This window comes from Amblyraja radiata, chromosome 29 (genome assembly GCF_010909765.2).
Source record: "Amblyraja radiata isolate CabotCenter1 chromosome 29, sAmbRad1.1.pri, whole genome shotgun sequence".
Lineage (NCBI taxonomy): Eukaryota > Metazoa > Chordata > Chondrichthyes > Rajiformes > Rajidae > Amblyraja > Amblyraja radiata.
In genome coordinates, this window is record NC_045984.1 from 25436832 (window position 1) to 25462169 (window position 25338).

The 25338-nt window shown below is 45.4% G+C and overlaps 1 protein-coding gene across 5 annotated transcripts in view; it reads right to left on the reverse strand.

Annotated features, from left to right (window-relative positions):
- celf5 (CUGBP Elav-like family member 5) overlaps window positions 1–25338 on the reverse strand; it is a 429104-nt gene that overhangs the window by 385733 nt on the left and 18033 nt on the right. For all 5 annotated transcript variants that reach the window (XM_033046941.1, XM_033046938.1, XM_033046940.1 and 2 more), the window contains exon 2: window positions 974–1056. In XM_033046941.1, the coding sequence (XP_032902832.1) occupies window positions 974–1056 (83 nt within the window). The remainder of the gene's footprint in view (window positions 1–973; window positions 1057–25338) is intronic.

The following is a 25338-nucleotide window of genomic DNA, read 5'->3' on the forward strand; positions in this document are numbered from 1 at the left end:
CAAAACTAAGTTATCTGCTTATTTTAACTGGTTTGGGTGAAAGATTGTCTGGGGAAAGGAATTAAATGCCACCCAGGCCAATCAGGAATGTTCCCCGAAGGATCCTTTAAAATCTATATGGACAGACAATGCCTTGATTTAGAAACATAGAAAATAGGTGCAGGAGTAGGCCATTCGGCCTTTCGGGCCAGCACCACTATTCAATAGGATCGTGGCTGATCATCCAAAATCATCTTTGTTTCTATGGAATTTGCTCAGGCATCCCCATGGAAGATTTTTGGACACGTTAGGTAAGGCAGGTGTCTGATGTATCTGGTGCCTGGTGTTGATGTATTCATGAGAAAGTTAGATATAGCTCTGAGGGCTAACAGAAGCAAGGAATATAAGGAGAAAACAGGAACAGGGTACCGATTCCGGATGATCAGCCATGATCATATTGAATGGCGGCGCTGGCTCGAAGGGCCGAATGGCCTACTTTCTTACACCCATTTTCTATGTTTCTGTGTTTCAATGTCTGCCCGTCAGGTATAATTGCGAGTTCTTTGTTCAGCTAAGCTGTGTACCAGCACAGGGAGATAGATCCAGCTCATCTCAGACCAAGGGTTGGAATTGGAATAGTACTTCAAACAAGTGCAAAGACCGGTCCCTACAGTTTTGTGAGCATTGTCTAAATTACACCTAAATTGGTCGCATTGAAAACCTGCAATGTTAATAGAAAGCAAAAATAGCTGGCCACGTAAACGGCCCTCTAATCATAATCTCCCGCAGTTACCCAGACAAAAATGATCCCGGAGGGGCACCTACTTTATATTAATTACATTGGAGACGCCAGGAAAGTACGTCTTCGAGCCACACTCAATTGTAAACAAGCAGCGACTTTGCTTCAGGTCTGTCAAGCCTCATGCCGAATAACAAAAGGCATCAGAATCCAGTTTTTATCTGCAAAAACAAATAACATAAAAGCCTCACTTACCCCAGGCAGTGTCTTCTGCTCATGTAATGCATTCTGTGCCTTGATAGCTGATTCTCTTGCACAGTAGGTAAGGAAGGCACAGCCTAGAGGAAAACATAGATATACCTTATGAAAAGAAATCAAATCCCACTGAAATTACTTTCCAACAGGTAATAATTGCATTATAGAAATATAGAAACATAGAAAATAGGTGCAGGAGTAGGCCATTCGGCCCTTCGAGCCTGCACCGCCATTCAATATGATCATGGCTGATCATCCAACTCAGTATCCCTTACCTGCCTTCTCTCCATACCCCCTGATCCCGTTAGCCACAAGGGCCACATCTAACTCCCTCTTAAATATAGCAAATTATACTCAGGAAGAGATCAGAATAGAGAAGGTGACTAAGCTAATGGGTTAGATGGGTCATATCCTCCTTAACAACCCCCAATATCTTTACCCCACATCTTTGAGAGAAGTAAATTCCCCTGTGGGGAATTTCAAGAGACAAATATTTCACATCTAACTTCAAGGAAATTATCAACCACAATAATGCGTGTTTCTAAAACAGCTGGGGTTACGGAGAGAAAGCAGGAGAGTGGCATTGAGGCCACGTTTGGATCAACTACATCCTCGGCACAAGGAACTGCAGATGCTGGAATCTTGAGCAAACCTCAAAGTGCTGGAATTATTTTAGTGTGTCGGGCGGCACCTGTGAATGGAATCAATATGTGACATATCGTTGGGTCCCCTTTTCAATCACAGAGTATGAAGAAGGGTCCCAACCTGAAACGCTATCTATCCATTTCCTCCAGAGTTGCTGCTTGACCCGCTGGGTTACTCCGAGCACTTTTGTAGTTTTGCTCAACTGCAATGTTACCGAATAGCTGAGCGGGCTCAAGAGGCCAAGTGGCCCACTTCTACTCCTGTTTCGTATGTTAGCATCTTTGACATAGCAAAACAGCACAAGGCACATCACAAGAATGTTACCGAACAAAATGTGTCCATGGATTATAGAGCTGGACGTTACAGATGCTCAATAAACTCCAGAAGCCTATGGAGTCCTCAAGGCATAATTTGGTTAAATTATCCAGTATTTCTCTTTATCTCTCTCTGATACATCCTAATTTATACAGAACAGATTGCTAAACAGAATCTGGGACAAATTATCTCCACGTATTTACACTTTGGTTTCAGTTTGTGTGACGCAGAAGAATTCCAAAGATTGAACGTTTTATTCATTTGAAGAAATATTATTTTACTCCCGACTTTTATTTCAGAGTCATAGATTTGCCTGCGTCATCTGGAATATTGCATCTTCCGGGATCATAAAGCAATCCATTGAAGCATCTTCCACTCCCAGGATGATGTAACTGATTCTCATGCCTATTAGGTAATAGCCTTCCTTGGCTCAATAGTGGCATAAGCATTTCATGAGGTTAACTCTACCTAATCGTAATTGGCACCTCAGTGCAGTGCAGGGAGGTAACACTTCCCTATGGGCTACCATCTTGCTGATTAAAAAGTTCACGGTAGTCTTGTCTCAAGTGGACAAAATTAACTCAAGGAAGAAAAGGAGAGATGTCCTGGCCAATTCCCATCACTCCATTGAGAAATTAAACAGAAAATTAATCCACCTAATTTATCGTTGTTCTTGAGATCTCAGATTAATACAACTTGTGACGGAATGCTGCAATACGACGTATCGACACCTCTAAAAGGTTAAATGTCATTATTTTGTTTTACGGCCACATGACTTGTATTTAGTTCTAATTTAATTTAGTTCCGTTCAGAGATACTGGCGCGGAAATACTGTAGGCCCTTCGCCTCACCGAGTCCGCACTGACTAGCGATCCCCGCACATTAACACATGCTAGGGCCAGTTTTACATTTACACCAAGCCAATTCACCGACAAACCTGTACGTCTTTGGAGTGTGAGAAGAAACCGAAGATCTCGGAAAAACCCCACGCAGGTCACGAGGGGAACGTACGAACTCCGGACAGACAGCACATGTAGTCAGGATCGAACCCTGGTGTCTGGCGCTATAAGGCAGTAGTTCTACCGTTGTGCCACCATGCCGCCCCGTATATGTATTTTAATAACATGTACCGCCACCTTTCTGTGTACGAAAATAAGGAAGCACTAACTATAATTAATTTACAGTGTCCATAGTGGATTTGAATCACTGCCTCCACTGCATCACTAGTGGAGTACAGAGGCAAATAAATAAATGATGGATCTTTGTCCCAAAAATTATGGATGGCTCTGTACGTCCTGTAGTTCTTGGTTCCCCTAGTCAAGGGGTAAAAGACTGCACATTTACCCAATCTATTCCTCTCATGATCTTATACACCTCTATAAGATCACCCCTCATCCTCCTGCACTCCAGGGAATAAAGTCCTAGCCTGCTCAACCTCTCCCTATACCTCAGATCCTCGAGTCTATGCAACATTCCCGATCTGCAGAGATAAGTGGTAAAAAAACATAGTTTGTGTTATATTTTTAAGAGACGTCTTTCATTCCACTATCCACTACACTATGGCATTCAGTTCTTTCATGATTTTTAAAATTAATTATTGATATTCAGTTTTTTTTAACTTCGCCACAGTATCTGCCCATTCGCAGTGAGTGGCATGGCAAAATCCAACCTAGTACTCGATGTCCACAAATATATTACTCCTCACCAGCTACACTGTGAACAGGAGCTGTAATCGCGTTGAGCCCTTCAAGTCCTGGGCCCTTTAGGCCAACAAAAGTACACAAGATGCTGAAGCAGGATCTTTCTCTTCTATAGAGATTGTTTCTGCATGAAGGATTTACTCTTGATTACTCCAGGACTTGGATGGCTATGTGGGAAGGAATGGTTTAGAGGGATAGGGGCCAAATGGGACTAACATAGATTGGGCAATTTAGAAAAATAGAAACATAGAAAACATTTTTTTTTTTTAATTGGCCCCTCGAGCCAGCACCGCCATTCAATATGATCATGGCTGATCATCCAAAATCAGTACTCCGTTCCAGCTTTTTCCCCCACATCCCTTAATTCCTTTAGCCCTAAGAGCTGAATCTAACTCTCTCTTGAAAGAGAGAGTTCGCTCTTGATTTCGGATGGAGAGTCTACATGGATGAATTGGGCTGTTTCCAAGCCTTATGACTTCATGACTATCTGTGACTATCCTCTATCTACAATTCACATCAATAGAGGCAGCAGTGTGTACAACATAGAAGCAGGCTAAGTGCCTTGATATTTTTTTTAAAAAGGACACAAAGTGCAGGAGTAACTCAGAGGGTCAGGCAGCATCTCTGGATAACATGAGCAGGTGGCATTTTGCGTCGGGAACCTTCTTCAGAAGATCTGAAGAAGGATCTCAACCCAAAACACCACCTATCCAAGTTCTCCAGAGATGCTGCCTGGCCCTCTGAGTTACTCCTGCACTTTGTGAGTTTTTTTTTTTAAACCAACATCTCCTGCAGTTCTTTGTTGTGAATCTCTGGAATTCTCTGCTGCAGAAGGTAGTTGAGGCCAGTTCATTGGCTATATTTAAGAGGGAGTTAGATGTGGCCCTTGTGGCTAAAGGGATCAGGGGGTATGGAGAGAAGGCAGGTACAGGATACTGAGTTGGATGATCAGCCATGATCATGTTAAATGGCGGTGCAGGCTCGAAGGGCCGAATGGCCTACTCCTGCACCTATTTTCTATGTTTCTATGTTTCTGTCATGGCACAAGTACAATTGGTCAATTGGTTATAAGCTCTGGATTTCCAATTGTGAGTTATATGCATGGCATGGCATAAGGGAGCTGGGACAAGATTGTACACATGGCACTAGAGAACTGGCAATAATCTATAAGCAGGGTATTAAGAGTACGAGTAGTGAATTATGCATGGGGCACTTGACAACTGGCAGCCAGTTACAAGGGCACTCGATGGCTGGTCGGGTATTATACATGGAACAACAGATGGTTGGCAGCGAGTTAAACAGAGGGCATTGGATAGTTGGCAATGACTTCTACAAGGCAATTCAGTTCTGCACAAGCCAGCAGATGGCTACCAGCAAATTACATACAGTGCACCAGCTGCTGCTAGTGACTGGTATACGGTTACTTCAGATATTTGGTAGAGTGTTATATAAAGTTTCTTAGAGTTTGGTACTGAGTTACACACAGGACACCAGAGCAAGAGGGAGGAACAAAAGTGTAGAGAAGACCATGTCACGAGCATTGAATGCAACACAATGCTCCCGACAGCTCAGGGTTGTCCTTGCGGGCAGAATGGAGAGGCGTTCCTCTCTACACTGGCAAAAAAAACAATGACTGAGTTATTGCTTTGCAGTAGTACTTTGTTCAGTCCACAAAGATGACCCTGGGCTTGCATCATCTGTTCTTTCAATTCTCCATCCCACTCTGAGCACTCTATCATTTATAGTCTACATTGTTCCACAAGTACGCAATGTCATTTTGAGGAGTTGGACTTCATCTGGGTACGTGCAGCTCTCAATAATGTAATTAACAATTTCACGAACGACCCTTGGTTATTGCTCTCTATTGAAAATTTCAGTTTCAATTTGGGGTTTTTTTTCAGTCTCCAATGGCTTTTAAACTAATTGTCACCCAGACAACATTGGTTTGCACCCTATCATCATTAGGCTTATGTTTATTATTGTACCGAGGCCTGGTGAAAAGCTTTGTTTTGCATGCTATGCAATCAAATCAGATAGGACTACATATAGTTCTCAGCATTGCAACAAGAGGGCGGTGGGGCAGGTTCTCTGAATGCTTCCAAGAGAGAGCTAGATAGGGCTTTTAAAAATAGCGGAGTCAGGGGATATGGGGAGAAGGCAGGAACGGGGTACTGATTGGGGATGATCAGCCATGATCACATTGAATGGTGGTGCTGGCTTGAAGGGCCGAATGGCCTGCTCCTGCATCTATTAACTGCACCATTTCCATAGACAAAGTTCAATGTCTGCAATGAGGATCTGACAGTACCCTAGCTTATGGCAAGACCATTCGGAAGCCTGATAACAGAGGGGAAGAAGCTGTTCCTGAATATTCCTTCTAGTCTGCCCATCCTCCCCTTTCTCTGCAACTTAAAACACATTTGTTTTCCCACTTTTAAGTTCTGATGAAGGGTACTTGATCTGAAACATCAACATTTTCTCTGCCTCCATGGATGCATCTTGACCTGCTAAGTGCCTTTTTTAATGTTGAATATCTATCTGCTTATTCCGAATTTGCACCCTCGCTTCGAGAAGTAAACAGCATCTTTAACGGAGCTCAGACAGCTAAAGCACTGTTCAGTAACATGCAAGATTCAGGGGCTCTCAAAGATAAGCAGAGGTTTTGTGAGATTTGACCAACTAGAACACTTTCTTCCCCAGCTTCTACAGATGACATCGTAGTCATACAGCACAAAAATAGGCCCTTTGACATGACCCGTCCATGTAGACCACGATATCCCATTTGCCCACGTTTGGCACGTCCCTCTAGACATTTCCAATCCATTTATAACTGTCCAAGGGTTTTTTTTAAATATGTTATTCCACCATTCATATACTCATCACCGTGTATGGAAAAGTTGCCCCTCAGCTTCCTGTTACATCTTTCCCCTCTCACGTTAAATCCATGTCCTCTGGCTTTTGATTCCATTACCATGGGTGAAATACTCTGTGCATTCACCCTGTCTATTCCCCTCATGGTTTTAGACACCTCTATAAGATTGTCCCTCAGTCTCTTGCAGTCCAGGAATTAAGCTCAAACCTGCCCAGCCTCCCCCCTGTAACTCAGGCCCTCGAGTCTCAGCAACATCCTTGGAAATCTACTCTGAATAGGCCCTGACCACGGGTGAACATGGAGGAAGTGGACTGAACGTTGCTGCCTTCCCTCACAGTGGGAAACGTTGATCCTGCTGTGGGGGGATGTTTTTTATGTTTAATGTTAAATTCTATAATGTTGTGTTTATTTTATTTGTGTGCTGTAATGGCAACTCAAATTTCACCGCACCAATTGGTGTATGTGAAAATAAATGTCCTTTGTCCTTTGAACTCTTTCTAGCTCAATGATATCTTTCCTATCGCAGGGCAGGACCATCTCTTCTAGCTGGTTCTTGGTGGTAACTCTCTCGCCTCCAACTCACGGTGTTGTGTGTTCAAACCCCACTCCCGTGAAATGACCTCAAACCTCAAGTCCAATACTTGTGTGCAACACTTTCAGAGAGCTGCTTGCTGGAGATGTGATATTTGAAATGAAGACTTGGAAATAAGCCTTTTGCCACCCCCCCCCCCCCCCCCACCCTTATCCCCATATCCCCTGACACCCATACTGGCTACAGTCGGGCGGCCATGTTGCCTTGCAGCGCTTGCAACGCTGGAGAATACGGGTGCTGTCTGTCCGGAGTTTGTACGTTCTCCCCGTGACCGGGTGGGTTTTCTCCGAGATCTTCGGTTTCCTCCCACACTCCCAAGATGTACAAGTCTGTAGGCTAATTGGCCTTTGTATGTGTAAGATTGTCCCTATTGTGTGTGGGAAAGTGTTAATGTGCGGGGATCGCTGGTCGGTGTGGACTCGCTGGGCTGAAGGGCCTGTTTCCGCGCTGTATCTCTAAACTAAACTAAACTTAATGTGGGAAGAATGGTGTGGGGTTAGTGCAGCATGAGTTTAAACGTGTGTTTGATGGCCAGTGCGGATTCAGTGGGCCAAAGGATTAGATTCCACGCTGTGTGACTATATGGCTCAAAAAGGAGTCAGTGATTTATCCCTGATGTTCTGATCATTATTTATCCCATAGTTACATTATCTGATCATTATCATATGGCTGTCTGTGTTATTTTGCTATGCTAAAATTGGCTGCCACATTTCCCACGTTGAAATGGTGACTACATGTCAAAAGCACCTCATTGTACATAAACTGCTTTGGAATATATTGAAATGAAGCTAAGAGACGGCATATTAATATTGCAAGTCAGGAAGTCATGCTGCAGCTTTATAGGACTTTGGTACGGCCACATTTGGAGCATTGCGTGCAATACTTAATCACATTAAGAAGAGATGTGGAGGTTATGGAGAAGATGTCAAAGAGGTTTACCAGAATGCTGCCTGGATTAGAGGGTATTAGCGGTGTGGAGAGATTGGACAAACTTAGATTGGGTTTTTTTCTGGAACATCAGGGGTTGGTGGGAGACCTGACAGAAGTATTTAAAATTATGAGAGGCGTGAGGTGGACAGTTTCCCCAGGGTGGACTAGACGGCATAGCTTTAAGGTGAAAGGAACAAAGCTTAAAGGAGATGAGTGTGACAATTAGATCCTTCCTGCACCGTCGGAACCTCACTACCAGCGCACGCTGCCCTCGGGACGGCTGCTATGGAGAGGAGACGGTTGCCCACCTCTTTGCAGAGTGTGGATTTGCAAAAAGAGTCTGGAGAAGTATGAAAGGGTCCCTGGAACGATTTATCCCGAACAGCTCCGTCACAGAGGTCTCTGTGATTTACGGACTGTTCCCAGGGACACATTCAGAGGCTGACATCGAGTGCTGCTGGAGGGTCATCAACTCAGTGAAAGACGCTCTTTGGTCTGCCCTAGCGTTGCTCACCACCCAGCAGAGCGAGATGTCCGTCAGAGAATGTTGCCGACTGGCCCACTGCAGACTGCAGGAGTACGTGCTAAGGGACTCGCTGAAGCTTGGTGCAGCCAACGCCAAGGCTCGGTGGGGGAGGGCCACAGTCTAGGGTCCTTCCGCTGCTGGACATGGGGGGCACGGTATGGTGGAGACGCCCCTCAAATTAAATTAAGGGAAGGTATCCCATGCCAAGGGGCCACATGAGTGGCACGGGTGGGGGACATTTTTGTGGAATTTAAAAGACTTATAAACTGTATTGAACAATCTCTATAGCCTACGAAAATGTTGGATGGAATTTTCGCACTGTGCACACATTGTATATATTTATTACTTGGACAGGGGCCACAGAGTGGCACGGGTGGGGGACTGTTTGGTGGAATTTGACAAATGTTAAAAAAATTGTACTGAAAAAATTTGTAGTCTCCGAAAATGTCGGATGAATTTTGTTTGTTCGAATGGTTCAGGAATTGTATATATTTATCAATTGAATAAAGTCTATTTTGAAATTAAAAAAAAATAAAAAATGGGCAGAGGTGGAGATAGCAGAGTTTAAGAGGCTTTTCGAGAGGCACATGGATATGGATCTTGTGCAAACAAAGGAGAGATTAGTTTAGCTTGGCATCATGTTCGGCAAGGCCATTGTAGGCCAAAGGCCCCATTCTTTCATCATACTTTTTTTTTTAAACTCAGAATAGGTCGGCACGGCAGCTGTGGTGTTGCTGCCTTACAACGCCAGAGACCCCAGTTCGATCCTGACTATGGGTCCTTGTCTGTAAGGAGTTTGTACGTTCTCCCCGTGACCTGCGTGGGTTTTTTTTCCGGGATCTCTGGCATCCTCCCACAATCTAAAGACGTACAGGTTTATAGGTTAATTGGCTTGGTATAATTGTAAGTGGTCCGTAGTGTGCGGGCATCTCTGGACGGCACGGACTCAGTAGGCCGAAGGGCCTGTTTGCGCGCTGTATCTCTAAACTAAAAATGAACTTTATTCAGGATAAAAAATATGTATAAAACAAGAAATGTACAAAATTCCTCCACCATACTGTTCTATGGTCTTATTACCCTATAGGACGTGAGGCATGCAGAATTATCTGAAGTTATAAACTCCTGCCTTGCATACGTTCAGCACCCAAGCTTATTAGTGAGCCAGGCCAGCCAGCTTATCATTGTCAACATCCTGAAGCACTGTGGACCTGCCTAGCTCTTGTGTGGGAAGGAACTGCAGATGCTGGTTTACACCCGAAGATAGACACAAAAGGCTGGAGTAACAGGGACAGCGGGACAGGCAGCATCGCTGGAGAGAAGGAACAAGTGTCGTTTCTTTAGACTGAGAGTCAGGGGAGAGGGGGACTAGAGATGTGGAAGAGTAAGGTGTAAAAAAGGACAGATGAAAGCAGACGAAGCTCAAATACATGGAGAATGGCCTGTTGGTGGCTGAGGGGATGGTGACAATGAGGCAAAATTAATCAGGAGGACAGTGAAACTAGTCAGAGAACTAGGACAGAGAGAGTGGGGAAGCAAGGGTTACTTGAAGTTAGAGAAATCAATATTCATCTGGCTGGGTAGTCTAACTCTTGTTCCACATGGCAGCATTACAGTAAGAGCAGTATTTCTCTCTGTGTTATACACTGTATACCAGGGCCCACACACAATCTTGTAACACAGTCTCATGAGAATCAAATCCTATTCAATAGATTTTTTCAAAGCAAACCTGCAAATGACCATTCTTATCCTTAAACACATTTTAAGGATCTACAACAAACGGCAAAATGCAGCAAGTTCTTGGGACAATTTCCACTATTGATAATTTATGGCCACATTGATTATCTTCATGGGGGAGCGACTGGACTATTAACAACTGTCATTGCCCGAGTAATGCATAGTTGTGCTGACCTTTGAACCCTATTCCTCATCATGGCAGACAGGTAATAGCCACTGGCTAAAAAAAAAAAACGGACACTAATGAAGCCAGGCTATTAGGCAAAGGTTATTGACATTTAAACATTGTCAAATTGCATTCGGTGTTAATTCGCGATCTGGTTATTCCAATGCAAGGCACGCACAAGGAACGCCGACTTCATTCTCTCCACCCCTTGGTGTCATTCAGTCTGCTGATGGACTGAAGTTGTGAAATACAATGCCAGAGACCAGTAACCCTTAAACCAAGAATGCCCTCAATGCCCTCAATGCCCAGGCTTCAGGCAGAAGCCCAGGTGATAAACAAGATATTGGGTTACAACCAAGTCTTAGGCAGTCTAGCTATGCAGCTGGTAGAGTTGCTACCTCACAGCGCCAGAGACCCAGGTTTGTTCCTGACCTCAGCTACTGTCTGTGTGGAATTTGCACGTCCCCCCCACCATGACCGCATTGACTACCTCCGAGTGGTCAGCTCTCCTCCCACGTCCCAAACCCGCTGACCTGCTGAATCCCTCCAGCACTTTGTGTTTTGCTCGGGATTTCAGCATCTGCGGGTCCTTGTATCTCCGTATACGGAATCTAACATTTGTGACCAGTCCATAGCTTTTCCTGGACTTGATTGCCCTGAAGTTTATCCTACACACCAACCACTCTCCGTACATTTTTCAAGACAGTCCTTAATTTTTTAGTAGAAGAGATATAGTGCGGACACAGGCTTCTTCAGCCCTCCGAGTACAAGCCGACCAGCAATCCCCGTACACACAGGATCATTTACAATCTTTACCAAGGCCAATTAACCTACAAACCTGTACGTCTTTGGAACGTGGGAGGAAACCGGAGTAGCCAGGGAAAAGCCACGTAGTCACGGGGAGAACATACAAACTACGGGCGCTGTCTGTACGGAGATGGATAGAACACGGGTGTCTGGCAATGTAACTTCTGAATTCTCTGGGGTGGAACCCTGTCGAAGACGGACGTGAAGCTCACCGTTTGACCTGTTTTTACAAAATGTTAAATGGTCAGCTCGACATAGACTACAAGACCTACACCAAACCCAAACCAATTAGGAGCAGACGAGGGCATTCGATCCAATTTGTGAACCCAGCTACAGAGACAGATGTGTACAGCAATTCGTTCTTCCCCCGCTCAATTAAAAAGCATGGAATAATCTCCACCCTACTATAGTTACCCAACTAGATACAACTAAATTTAAAGTAGCTCTTTCTTCCCAATAACCCTTTCTGGCTTAAGCCCTCCCTTCACCACCTCCAGTTTAAATTCCATTTGGAATATTTTGGAGGACCAAGAAACCAAGAACCAAGAACTCTACCGCTGCGCCACCATGCCGCCCAGTTATCAATTGTTTTGAACATAAGAATATAATTGCCTTCCCTCCACTTACATTTGTTGTGCAGGTTCAGGTTTACTCGATCTATTTTATCAGCTGTACACTTCATAATGTGTAGGAAGGAACTACAGATGCTGATTTTAAACCGAAGATAGGCACAAAAAGCTGGAGTAACTCAGCAGGTCGGACAGCATCTCTGGAGAAAAGGAATAGGTGACCTCTTTTCGGGACGAGAACCTTCTTCAGACTGAGAGTCAGGGGTAAAGCCTCTCAGTTTACCCTCAGTTCAAGAGAGGGAAGACAGGGCACTCCTTGCAGATCAGATTCAGATTCAGATTCAGATTCAATTTTAATTGTCATTGTCAGTGTACAGTACAGAGACAACGAAATGCATTTAGCATCTCCCTGGAAGAGCGACATAGCAAATGATTTAAATAAATAATAATAAGTGATAATAAGTGTCCGGGGGGTGGGGGGGTGATTGGCAGTCACCGAGGTACGTTGTTGAGTAGAGTGACAGCCGCCGGGAAGAAGCTGTTCCTGGACCTGCTGGTTCGGCAACGGAGAGACCTGTAGCGCCTCCCGGATGGTAGGAGGGTAAACAGTCCATGGTTGGGGTGAGAGCAGTCCTTGGCGATGCTGAGCGCCCTCCGCAGATAAAAATCAGTGCCCTGGAGTTAGCGACAGACCCATGGCATTTCTGCCCAAGTTTTGACCATCTCATTTCCGGGACACTCGGTACACAGCATGCAAAATTCAAATTGAAAACAAAACAAATCAAATGCTAAATCATCACCAACAGGAGTTTAAGAGCATGTGGATTACCAATGGCAGATAGTTAAAAAAAATCACACCGTTTAATACCAGCCTTTAGAAGTTCCACATCTGAATGAAGGTTAAGCTGTAAACTAATGGAAATAGACAAAATGGCTACAGGCAAATGTAAAATTGTTTTTTTTTCCAGTAATGTGCTAAAAGCTTTTTACAAGACAAGGCAATCTGAAGTGATTTTACAATCTATTGCAAAATACCTAAACAATTGCTAAAATGGCTAAGTGGGCTTTTGCTAACAAAAAAGGATCAAATCATTTAAGTGATAGGGATAGCACCATATCAACCTTTTAACCTCTGGTAGTTGTAAGAGATACCCATAAAATACAGAATATATTGAGAGAAGTCTCTGGAGAGGGTTCTGGCAAGTGAGAGAGGAGATGAGGCAGTGTTTGGTGTTAGATGGCTCACACATCACCCCAGAGAGGGACAGGTTAAACAGTCGACTGAGAAAGGCAATTTCATGCTGCATGATCCCATAGATTGTAATTTTTTCCCCCCCCAAAGACTAAAGGTAATGAAGCTTTGGAGTGGCTTCCAAATGACAACAAGAAGAAAATGGCCGTGGACCTAACTCTGCCGTTATTATGGAAACATAGAAACATAGAAAATAGGTGCAGGAGTAGGCCATTCGGCCCTTCGAGCCTGCACCACCATTCGATATGATCATGGCTGATCATCCAACTCAGTATCCCATCCCTGCCTTCTCTCCATACCCCCTGATCCCTTTAGCCACAAGGGCCACATCTAACTCCCACTTAAATATAGCCAATGAACTGTGGCCTCAACTACCTTCTGTGGCAGAGAATTCCACAGATTCACCACTCTCTGTGTAAAAAATGATTTTCTCATCTCGGTCCTAAAAGACTTCCCTCTTATCCGTAAACTGTGACCCCTAGTTCTGGACTTCCCCAACATCTGGAATAATCTTCCTGCATCTAGCCTGTCCAACCCCTTAAGAATTTTGTAAGTTTCTATAAGATCCCCCCTCAATCTTCTGAATTCTAGCGAGTACAAACCGAGTCTATTATGGCAGAGAAACTGACGGCATTCACTGCCATCACACCACGATATTGACAGAAACCTTGGGAAGGTATTAGCTGTACAGCAAGACATCAAGTGTTGGGGTAACTTAGCGGGTCAGGCAGCATCTGTGGAGGGAATGGACAGGCGATGTTTGGGTCAGAACCCTTCTCTGGAGAAGGTACACAAAAATGCTGGAGAAACTCAGCGGAAGCAGCAGCATCTATGGAGCGAAGGAAATAGGCAACATTTCGGGCCGAAACCCTTCTTCAGACCTTCACTCTTCCTTCGCTCCATAGATGCTGCTGCACCCGCTGAGTTTCTCCAGCATTTTTGTGTACCTTCGAAATTCCAGCATCTGCAGTGCCTTCTTAAACACCTTCTCTGGAGAACATGGACAGGGGATGTGAAGGAACGAACTGCAGATGCTGGTTTCAATCGAAGATGGACACAAAAAGCTGGAGTAACTCAGCGGGACAGGCAGCATCTCTGGAGAGAAGGAATGGGGGATGTTTTGGGTCAGGACTCTTCTTCAGACCCAACCACAAAAACGTCGCCTATCCATGTTCGCCAGAGATGCTGAATTACTCCAGCACTTTCTGTCTTTTTTTTAATTGTTTGATTGAAAGATACAGCATGGAAACAGGCCTTTCAGCCCACTGAGTCTATGCTGACCCATCAAACACCCGTTCACACAAGTTCTATGTTATCCTAGTTTTTTTATCCACTCCCAACACGTTAGGAGCAATTTTTTTTTACAGAAAACAATTAACCTACAAATCCATACGTCTTTGAGGAAATGGGAAACTGGAGCAGCTGGTGCAAAATGGGGAGAACATGTAAACTCCACACAGCCAGCACCCGAGGTTAGGATGGAACCCAGGTCTCTGGTGCTGTGAGGTTATAGCTCCACCAACTGTGCCATTGTGCTGCCCAAACCAGCATCAGCATGTATGTCAGGTCGTAAAGAAGGGTCCCGACCCAACACGTCGCCCATCCTTTTCCTCCAGAGATGTTGCCTGACCCATCGAGTTACTCCAGCACTTTGAGTCTATCTTTAGGTAGGAAAGGTGTTAGAGGGGATATGGGCCAAATGCGGCAAGGTGGGACTAATGTAGATAGGCCATCTTGGTCGGCATGTGCAAGTTGGGCCATGTTGTGTGACTCTATGATGCAAAGGTAAACATACATATAGAAAACCCACATGCGGTCACGGTGGCGCAGCGGTGAGAGTTGCTGCCCTACAGCGAATGCAGCGCCGGAGACCCGGTTCGATCCCGACTCCGGGTGCTGCCCGTACGGAGCTTGTACGTTCTCCCCGTGACCTGCGTGGGTTTTCTCCGAGATCTTCGCTTTCCTCCCACACTCCAAAGACGTACAGGTTTGCAGGTTAATTGGCTTGGTAAATGTCAAAATTGTCCCTCGTGGGTGTAGGATGGTGTTAGCGTGCGGGGATCGCTGATCAGAGCGGACCGAAGGGCCGGTTTCCACGCTGAATCTCTAAACTAAAGTAAAAAAATAAACTAAACTAAAATATGAACTAATGCCAAAATAAACTAATCTCATCTGCTTGCACAGGATCCATATCCCTCCATTCCCTGCATATCCATGCACCTACTGTATCTAAAAGTCTCTGATACGCCAGTATCACATCTGCCTCCACTATCACCCCTGAGCAGTGCATTCCAGGCACCCACCGCATTATGTGTGGAATAAAAAATTGCCCTGCACATCTTAAACATTTTAAGCGTTGCCCCTCTCACCTTAAAGCTATAATGCATTCATCAATGTGTACCGGGTTCCTTTTCAAATGAGTCCTTTATTGACACAATGAAGAGTGTAGACTCTGCTTAATTGCAATTCCTTCACGCTCTATAAATCTGAGGCTTTAAACCTGAAATATATGTTGTTTTTTTTTTTTTAAAAGCTGTTTGCCCTCAACCCCATTTTATTCCGACTGTTAAACCGCCTGCGTCTGAGAAAGAGAAGGGAAAAGACTCTTCAGTGTACAATCAGATGGCATGCTGTTGAGGCTGCTAGTCAGGTCAAAAAGGAGGAAAGGAGAGCAAGTAAAGGTCACGGATAGTAAGTTCCTCAGGGATGCTGAGTTCTCTCTTTCTGATGAACATCTGGTCAAAGTATAATATATTACAATTTTACTATCCACACAGGAAATCTCCTCTTGGTCCTGCTGTCATTTGTTTTACCATGTTTTTGCTTCAAGTTGCTTCCATCAGAGGCCTCTGTATTTTCAAGATTTATTCTTATTTTAAATGAGATCTTTAAGATTAATTTCCTGAAATTCAATATATTCACCATTGGCACGGTCACATTTGCTGTCCATCCCTAGATGTTCCTTATGTAGGAAGGAACTGCAGATGCTGGTTTAAACCGAAGATAGACACAAAAAGGTCGAGACTTCTGAAGAAGGGTCACGATCTGAATCGTCACCCATTCCTGCTCTCCAGGGATGCTGCCTGTCACGCTGAGTTACTCCAGCTTTTCCTGTCTATCCTAGATGTCCCTTGTTAGCTCATTTTAAAGGGTGGGTAAAAATCACTTCTATCTCTATGGGTCTTGATTGATCGATTGTTTGATACTTTATTGTCATATGTACTTGGTACAGTGAAATTATTTGTTTTGCGTAAACACACATATGCAAAGAGTCGCCAGGTACAAAGTTACAGAAGTATTCAATATAGTCCGGATGGTACCTCAGCCAACTTGCCCCCCCTGGCCAAATCCCTCTTTGTTCTCGGCAGCCCCCCACGCTGGGTCTCTCTTTGCTCTCAGCGCCCCTCCCCCTCCCCCACGCCCGGACCTTCATTGTTCCCGGCAGCCCCCTCACGCTGGGTCGATCTCTCTTTGTTCTCAGCGCCCCTCCCCCTCCCCCTCCCCCATGCCGGGACCTTCTTTGTTCTCTACGACACGGCCATCGACCGACCGACCCCGGCACAAGGAGCAAAGCGGGTATAAACAGCAGATTTCCTCCCCAATCCAGTCGTTTTAATTCTCCAGACATTTGGACCAGAACTTCCTCGCAGTGTCTATTTTGTTTGATTATTATTTTAATGAACATGTCAGACGTAAAAAGTATTCACAGAGTACTTTGCCAGTACCCACTTGCCAATTAATCAAATGCTTTCTAGATTCTCAAATTCAAACTGATGACAATTAATTTTAGTCCAATAGCGTTGTTTCCTTTAGTATGTCCATCTGCTCCCATGGTATACCTTTGCCCAGAGATGATCAGATGTAAAGAGCATACCAGTCCCAAGGATCAGCCATGATCACATTGAATGGTGGTGCTGGTTCGAAGGGCTGAATGGCCTACTCCTGCACCTATTGTCTAACCTACTGATGGCGATGTTTATTTACACTCATCCCATCCTCTTTGGCCATCTGGAGGCCTCACCAATGACGTACAAAATATGGTGCAGCCACATTTGGAATATTGAGTTCAGTCTTGGTCACATTGCTGTGGGAAGGATGACATTAAGCTGGGAAGAGGGCAGAGAAGATTTACATGGATGTTGCCAAGACTAGAGGGCCTATGCTATAGGGAGAGGATGGGCAGGTTATACCTCAGAGCGCCGGAGGCTGAGATGTGATCTTACAGAGGTGTAAAAGATCAGTGGGTGAATAGATCGAGTGAATGCATTGATTCCTTTAGCCAGGGTAGGGGAATTCAAGAACCAGAGGCCATAAGTTTAAGTGAGAAGGAATAGATTTAATAGAAATCTGAGGGGTAACTTCTTCACTCAGAGGGCGTTGGGTACGGAATGGGGCTCATGTTGTCGACCTCCCCATGGTGAGCCCTGTCAACTGACGACAACAAACAGAGACAGCAGCAGCAGCAGCAGTGCCGCAACTTGGCGACAACCCGGAGCATGCGCCCGCTACGGATGTCGAACGCGATGTCATCGCCCTGCTGCAGACCTCTGCTGCCTCAAACGCAAGAAGAAGGGAATGGAATGAGTTGCCAGAGGAGATATTATAACAGCGTTTAAAACACTTGGACAGGTACATGGATAGGAAAGGTTTAGAGGGATATGGGCCAAATGCATGCAAACAGGACGAGCTTAGATGGGGCAACTTGGTCGTCGTCTTGGTCGGAATGGGCTAGTTGGGCCGAATGGTCTGTTTCCAAATATGAATAGTCACATAGGCAGCCTCCTACGACATGGCATGAGATAATACAATCTAAAGCATTTCCCCTTTTCTCCCTCAGGTACTGGATAACATTGGAGTCGGAGTAAAATGGGAGGAATGAGAGTTATTTTTCACATTACAAAGACATTAACATTTTTTCCACCCACGTGTGACGTCTGTCTCCTCTTGATCCATGCTGCACATGATACCATTTCTCTGTCGTTCTTTCACATCTTCATATCTTTCCAAGTAAAGATATGAATATCTTTTGTAGTTATTGCCTTGATATCAAACCATCAAGATCAACTAAATTTTCCTTGACATGAGCTTATTATTTTAATGAACATTTCAGACATAAAAGCAATCACAGAGTATTTTGCCTGTATCCACTTGCCAATTAATCAAATGCTTTCAAGATACTGAAACCCAAATTGATAACGAATCATTTTCATGCAATAACATCGTTCTCCTTATTTTAAAGGGGATTTTTTAAAGATGCAATGTCGCTCATAAAAATTCCAGAATGCCTCAGATGGGATGCCGTAAGATCAACGCTCCTCCATTGCTGATGACAATTTTAATTGGATTTCTATGGCTAGACTTCTGCATGTAAAACCAGTCGACAATAATACCTGCAACAATTCCAAATGAAAAGAGTGTGGAGAATTCTCACTAAAGGCTGCTTCGATAGAGTGCACATCAGTAGTTCCTCCTGCATTATCTCTCTCGATAGGTTTACTAACCTCCAAACAGCCCCTGATAGGATTTCCTACTTCTTTGAACTTTAAACCGATTCCTCCCTGAAGGACCCAAAGCAAAATCAGAGACACAAGAAACTGTATTTTGCTCAAGATTCCAACACCTGCCAAGTGCTGGAGGAACTCAGCGGGTCAGGCAGCATTTAGTCTGAAGAAGGGTCTCGACCCGAAACGTCAGCCATTCTCTCTCTGCAGAGATGCTGCCTGTCCCACTGAGTTACTCCACCTTTTTGAGTCTATCGTTAGTTTAGTTTAGCTTAGAGGCACAATGTGAAAACGGGTCCTTCGGCCCATCGAGACTGCACGGAGGTTGCAGGTAGTGGAAGCAGTGATCCCAGTGCACTAGCACTATCTTACACACTAGGGACAATTTACAATTTTTGCCGACATCAATTAACCGACAAACCTGTACGTCTTTGGAATGTTGGAGGAAGCCGGAACTCTCGGAGAAAACCATCGCGGTCACGGGGAGAACGTACAAACTCCGTACAGGCAGCACCTGTAGTCAGGATCGAACCTGGGTCTCTGGCACTGTAGGGCAGCAACTCTAACGCTGCCCCATTCCCTCCACAGAAAAAAAAAAAAGCCTGGATTCTTACTACAATAAAATAAATCTTTCCAGGCTTGGCTTTGGTCTTAAGAAACAGAGGCATTTCATTTATGAGTAAAGAAATAATGAAGCGACGTTATGGACTGAGTGGGCTACAATGCAACACTGCAATCTCTGCCTGGCATCCATTATAGAGAGGAAATTAAAGCCCTACAGATGGAAGAGTGTAGATTCAGCAAGATGATACCAGGGATGGGAAGCGATGCTTCGGAGGATGAACTTGATATTTCAGAACAATTTGTACTGAGATGACCAAGAGGATTTAATGAGCTTTATAAAATTCCGAACATTTTAATAGTATCGAGATAGGCATTTCTTCTGGCAACAAGGATAGAAGGGATGAGTCATTGATTTAAAACCATCATTGTGAATGAAGAGAAAGTTAAGGAGAAATCTCTTTAGCAGGGGATTGTTGCCAAGGGGAACAGTTGAGCCACACACCATTGCATCATTCAATGGACAATGGGATAAGCAGTTCAAGCATCAAACATTACCGAAGACCAAGATGATAGAGCAAGAGAATTGGATTTGTTCTGAAGACATATCGGGCAGCACGGTGGCGCAGCAGTAGAGTTGCTGCCTTAATGCCCCTGTCCCACTTAGGAAACCTGAACAGAAATCTCTGGAGACTTTGCGCCCCACCCAAGATTTCCGTTTCCGTGCAGTTCCCAGAGGTTTAAGGTGGTTGCCGGAGGTTGCAGGTAGTGGAAGCAGGTAGGGAGACTGACAAAAACCTCCGGGAAGCTCCAGGAACCGCAAAGAAACCTTGGGTGGGGCGCAAAATCTCCAGAGGTTTCCGTTCAGGTTTCCTAAGTGGGGCAGGGGCATTACAGCTCTTGCAACGCTGGAGACTTGGGTTCGATCCTGGCTATGGGCGCTGTCTGTACGGAGTTTGTACGTGCGCCCTATGACCGCGTGGGCTTTCCCCGAGATCTACGGTTTCCTCCCACACTCCAAAGACGTACAGGTACGTAGGTTAAATGGCTTGGTGTATGTGCAAATTGTCTCTAGTGTGTGTTGGATAGTGTTAACGTGCGGGGATCACTGGTCGGTGCGGACTCGGTGGGCCTAAGGGCTAGTTTCCATGCTGTATCTCTCACTAAAAACTAAACATAAAGCTGGAATCTTGAGCAAAACACAAAGTGCTGGAGGAACTCAGCGGGCCAGACATCATCTGCGGAGGGAATGGACAGGCAATGTTTCGGGTCAGAACCCTTCTTCAGACTGAGCTCTTTCAGTAAAGAGGCATGAGAACACAAGGAACTATTCACCTGTGCTATACACTACAATAGTTCCGACAGGCTTGGATGATCTACTCTGTGCAAATGTCTCTCAATGCGTACATTGCGGGAGATCATCGTATTGTTCAGCTCCTATTTCAATTCACATCCTGGATGCCCATCACATTGAACATGCTAGAGGCAGGAAACATGTTCCCGATGTTGGGGGAGTCCAGAACCAGGGACCACAGTTTTAGAATAAGGGGTCGGCCATTTAGAACAAAGATGAGGAAAAACTTTTTCACCCAGAGTGTTGTGAATCTGTGGAATTCTCTGCCTCAGAAGACAGTGGAGACCCATTCTCTGGATGCTTTCTAGAGAGAGTTAGATGGAGCTCTTAAAGATAGTCAAGGGATATTGCAAGAAGGCAGGAATGGGGACCTTATTGTGGATGATCAGCCATAATCATATTGAATGGCGGTGCTTGCTCACAGGCCCAATGGCCTACTCCTGCGCCTATTGTTTATTGCCTGTTGTCTATTGACAACAGGAATCTAATTGTCAGACACAAGGAACTGCAGATGCTGCTTTACAAAAAAAGACACAAAGTGCTGGAGTAACTCAGCCAGTCAGGCAGCATCTCTGGACAATACAGACAGGTGACATGATAGATTGGTCTGAAAAAGGGTCCCAACCCGAAACGTCACCCATTCCTTCAATCCAGAGATGCTGCCTGTCCCGCTGAGATGCTCCAGCATTTTGTGTCTATCTTAGATAGGGACCCTTCTTCAGACTAACTGTAGTAGGGGGAAGAAGGTTGGAGGAGAGTTGGAGGCAAGACAAAGTCTGGTAAGTGATAGGTGGATACAAATAAGGGGAGGGAGGAGGGTTTGATTGGCAGGTAGTGAGACATAGGTCAGTGATTTGAAAAGTCATCTACCAATCAAAGGAAGCCCCTTGCATTCACCTATCACTCGTAGAAACAAGGAACTGTAGATGCTAGTTTATACCAAAGATAGACACAAAGAGCTGGAGTAACTCAGTGGGTCAGGCAGACATCATCTCTGGAGAAACAGGATGGGTGATGTTTCGGGTCAGGACCATTCTTCAGGCAGTCATCCATTCTTTTTTCTCCAGAGATGCTACCTGACCAGCTGAGTTACTCCAGCACTTTGTGTCTATCCACCTATCACTTGCCAGGCTTTACCCTTCCCCACAATCCCCCTCCTCCCCCCCCACCCCTGCCCTGACTATAATCTGTTTGAACTTGGGTTCCAACCAAAAAAATCGCCCGTCCACGTTCTCCAGAGATGCTGCCTGACCAGCGGAGTTACTCCAGCTCTTTGAACCTAATAGTCAGCAACAATGCAAATGCGGCAAACTGGCTGCTTTAACCCAAAGCTGCACGGCTGGAGAGCAATCACTCATGAGCCATGTGTTGTCACCTATCATGCTGCTTGCACATTACACTCTGACTGCAGCTTCAGAAATAAAGGGAGATAATCATCAGTGCAGACTTAATGGGCCAAAAATATTGCAACTTTCTCAAATTCCATGAGCTACCTAAGCAATCCTGATTTTATGCTGAACATCTATGGAAATTGCATTATTCATCTTTAGCCTCCATGTATAATTTTTTGCTTCTTTTTTGTTGCTGATGTGGATATGGAACATCATTATAATTTTACATTTGAGTAGATGATCCTGACACTCGGATCAGAAACGGCAGAGTTTATCCATGTGATAACCAGTTCATATTCATGCCTCGGGCACTTGCTTTGTATTAAATTCATAATCTGGATGATGGAGTTCACTAACTGGAGAGGTTTTACACCCCTCTCCTCTCCCCCTCCCCCCCCCCCCCCCCCACCACCCCCCACTCCCTTCCTGTGACACACCTGGATGTGCATCCATTTCTCCTTCCCCCCCCCCTCCACCCTCCCGTCCCGTTATTCTTCCCTCCTTCCATCCCTCCACTGCCCTCCAATCCTGCATTCCCCCCCCCCCCCCCCTCCATCGACTCCATCTACACTTCCCGCTGCCTCGGCAAGGCCAGCAGCATCATCAGTTTATGCCCATACTAATCAAGAATCTGAAGAAGGGTCTCAACGCGAAACGTCACCCATTCCTCCTCGCCAGAGATGCTGCCTGTCCTGCTGAGGTACTCCAGCACTTTGTGTCTATCTTCGGTTTAAACCAGCATCTGCAGTTCCTTCCCACACAAGAATCTATCTATCTCTGCCTTAAAAATATCCACTGACTTGGCCTCCACAGATTCACCACCCTCTGGCTAAAGAAATTCCTTCTCATCTCCTTCCTAAAGGAACGTCCTTTAATTCTGAGGCTGTGACCTCTGGTCCTAGACTCTCCCACTAGTGGAAACATCCTCTCCACATCCACTCAATCCCTCCCTCTCTCTCTCTCTCCCCTCACTCAACCCCATTCTAGTCCAGTTCAGTTTGGTTTATTGCCACGTACTGAGGTTCAGTAAAAAGCTTTTTTGTTGCGTGCTATCCAGTCAGCGGAAAGACAATACATGATTACAATCGCACCGTCCACATTGTACAGATACAGGATAAAGGGAATAACGTTCAGTGCAAGGTAAAGTCCGATTAAAGATAGTCCGAGGGTCTCCAATGAGGTAGATGGGAGGTGAGGACCACTCTCTAGTTGGTGAGAGGACGGTTCAGTTGCCTGATAACAGCCGAGAAGAAACTGTCCCTGAATCTGGAGGTGTGCGTTTTCACACTTCTGAACCTCTTGCCCGATGGGAGAGGGGGGTAAGATGGAGTGACCGGGGGGGGGGAGACTGGTCCTTGATTTTGCTGCTGGCCTTGCCGATGCATCGTGAGGTGTAGATGGAGTCAATACACAACCAGTCTCACCCCCACCCCCCTTATCTTAAGCCTGTGTCCTCTGATCCTTGGGCAAGAGACTCTGTACGTCTACCCGATCTTTTCCTCACATGATTTTATACACCTCTATAAGATCTCCCCTCATCCTCCTGCACTCCAAGGAATAAAGTCCTAACCTGCCCTAACCTCTCCCTGTAGCTCAGGCCCCTCGAGTCCTGGCAACATCCTTGTAAATCTACTCTGCACCCTTTCCAGCTTGACGACATATTTCCTATAACACGGTGCCCAGAACTGAACACAATCCTCTACATGCAGTGACGTCTTGTACAACTGCAACGTGACCTCCCAACGTCTAGACTTTATTTAGATTTTAAGTTTTTAGATTTCAAGGTTTTGTTTTTTACGGTTTTAGTTTTTACGGTTTTGGTTTTTAAGATTTAGTTATTAAGTTTTCAGTTTATAAGATTTTAAAGTTTTTAGTTAGTTTTTAAAGTTTTTTAGTGTTTTAATTTTTGTTTTTCAGTTTTTAGTTTTTGAGTGTTTAGTGAGTTGAGTATTTATGATGACGTGTACCGAGGTACAGTAAAGCCTCATTGTGTGCAAGTGTCTGGAGTTTGACCTGTGCCTCTGTCTCTGACCAACAGGGGAAGGATAGTGTTGGGGAAGAGAGTTTAGTCGCCCCATGTCGTTAGGAGTGCAGATGATGCTGGAGGTGGAGGAGGTACTGGTGGGAGAGGCTCAGTCTGAAAATGCTGGGGCCACAGGTGAGAGGGGGCAGAGAGCTGGAGTACCACCAGGGGCGCCGTACGATTGGCAGCCTCACCAACAGTCTGTCTGTTTTTTCGCCTTTTTTTGTTATTTGTAGTGTGTTTTAAAAGTTTGTGTAAATGTTCTCTGGTTTGTTTTATGTGGGGGAGGGGGAGGGGGAGGGGTCGGGGTCGGGGTCGGGGGGGGGAACTTTTATTTGTCGGTCTCTTACCTTACTGGAGAAGTGATTGGTTTTCAGGTCGTCTCTCCGGTTGCTCTGCGGCCTAACATCTTGGAGCTGAAAACTTCCTCGAGACTGACTTTGAGTCCCACCGCGGACATGGGCTTACCATCGGTGCCGATCCCTTGCCTGGGATCGCTCCAACCGCGGCCTGCGGACTTTAACATCAAGGGCTCGCAGTCTCGGGAGAGACCATCGGGAAGCTCCAATGACGCAGAGGTTCGACCAGCCCCGACCCCGGGTCACATCGCCAGTGCGGGGGAACTGAGATTCCCCCCCCAATGCAGGAGCTGATCGCCCCGATGCGGAGGCCTTGACCGCCGGCTACGGGAGAAAGATCGTCCCGTCAACGGAAGGCGCGAGGTCCCCGACCGCGAGAGAATAAAGAAGGGGAGAGATTATTGAACCTTTTTTTCGCCTTCCATCACAGTGAGGAATGTGGAGGAGTCACTGTGGTGGATGTTTATGCTAAAATGTATTTTGGTGTTCTCTTGCTTTTCATTTGTATGACTGACTTGGCAAATGAAATTCCTCGCATGTTGCAAAACATACTTGGCCAATAAAGTATTATTGTGTTGTATTGTATTGTATTGTATTGTAATTCAGCAGGTCAGGCAGCATTCGTGGAGAACATGTACAGGTGACATTTCACAGAGTGCTGGAGTAACTCAGTAACTCTCTCTCCCCACAGCCCAGCTATCCATCTTCACCAAGAAAGTTATGAATCTGTGCAATTCTCTGCCACAGAAGGCAGTGGACGCCAATTCACTGGATGTTTTCAAGAGAGAGTTAGATTTAGCTCTTCGGGCAATCGAAATCAAGGGATAGACAGTGGCGCAGCGGTAGAGTTGCTGCCTTACAGCAAAATGCAGTGCCAGAGACCCGGGTTCGATCCCGACTACGGGCGGTGTCTGTACGGAGTTTGTACATTCTCCCCGTGGGTTTTCTCCGAGATCTTCGGTTTCCTCCCACATTCCAAAGACGTGCAGGTTTGTGGGTTAATTGGCTTGGTAAATGTAAATATTGTCCAGTATAAATTGTCCAGCTTCCAGTACAGTCCCTGTTGGA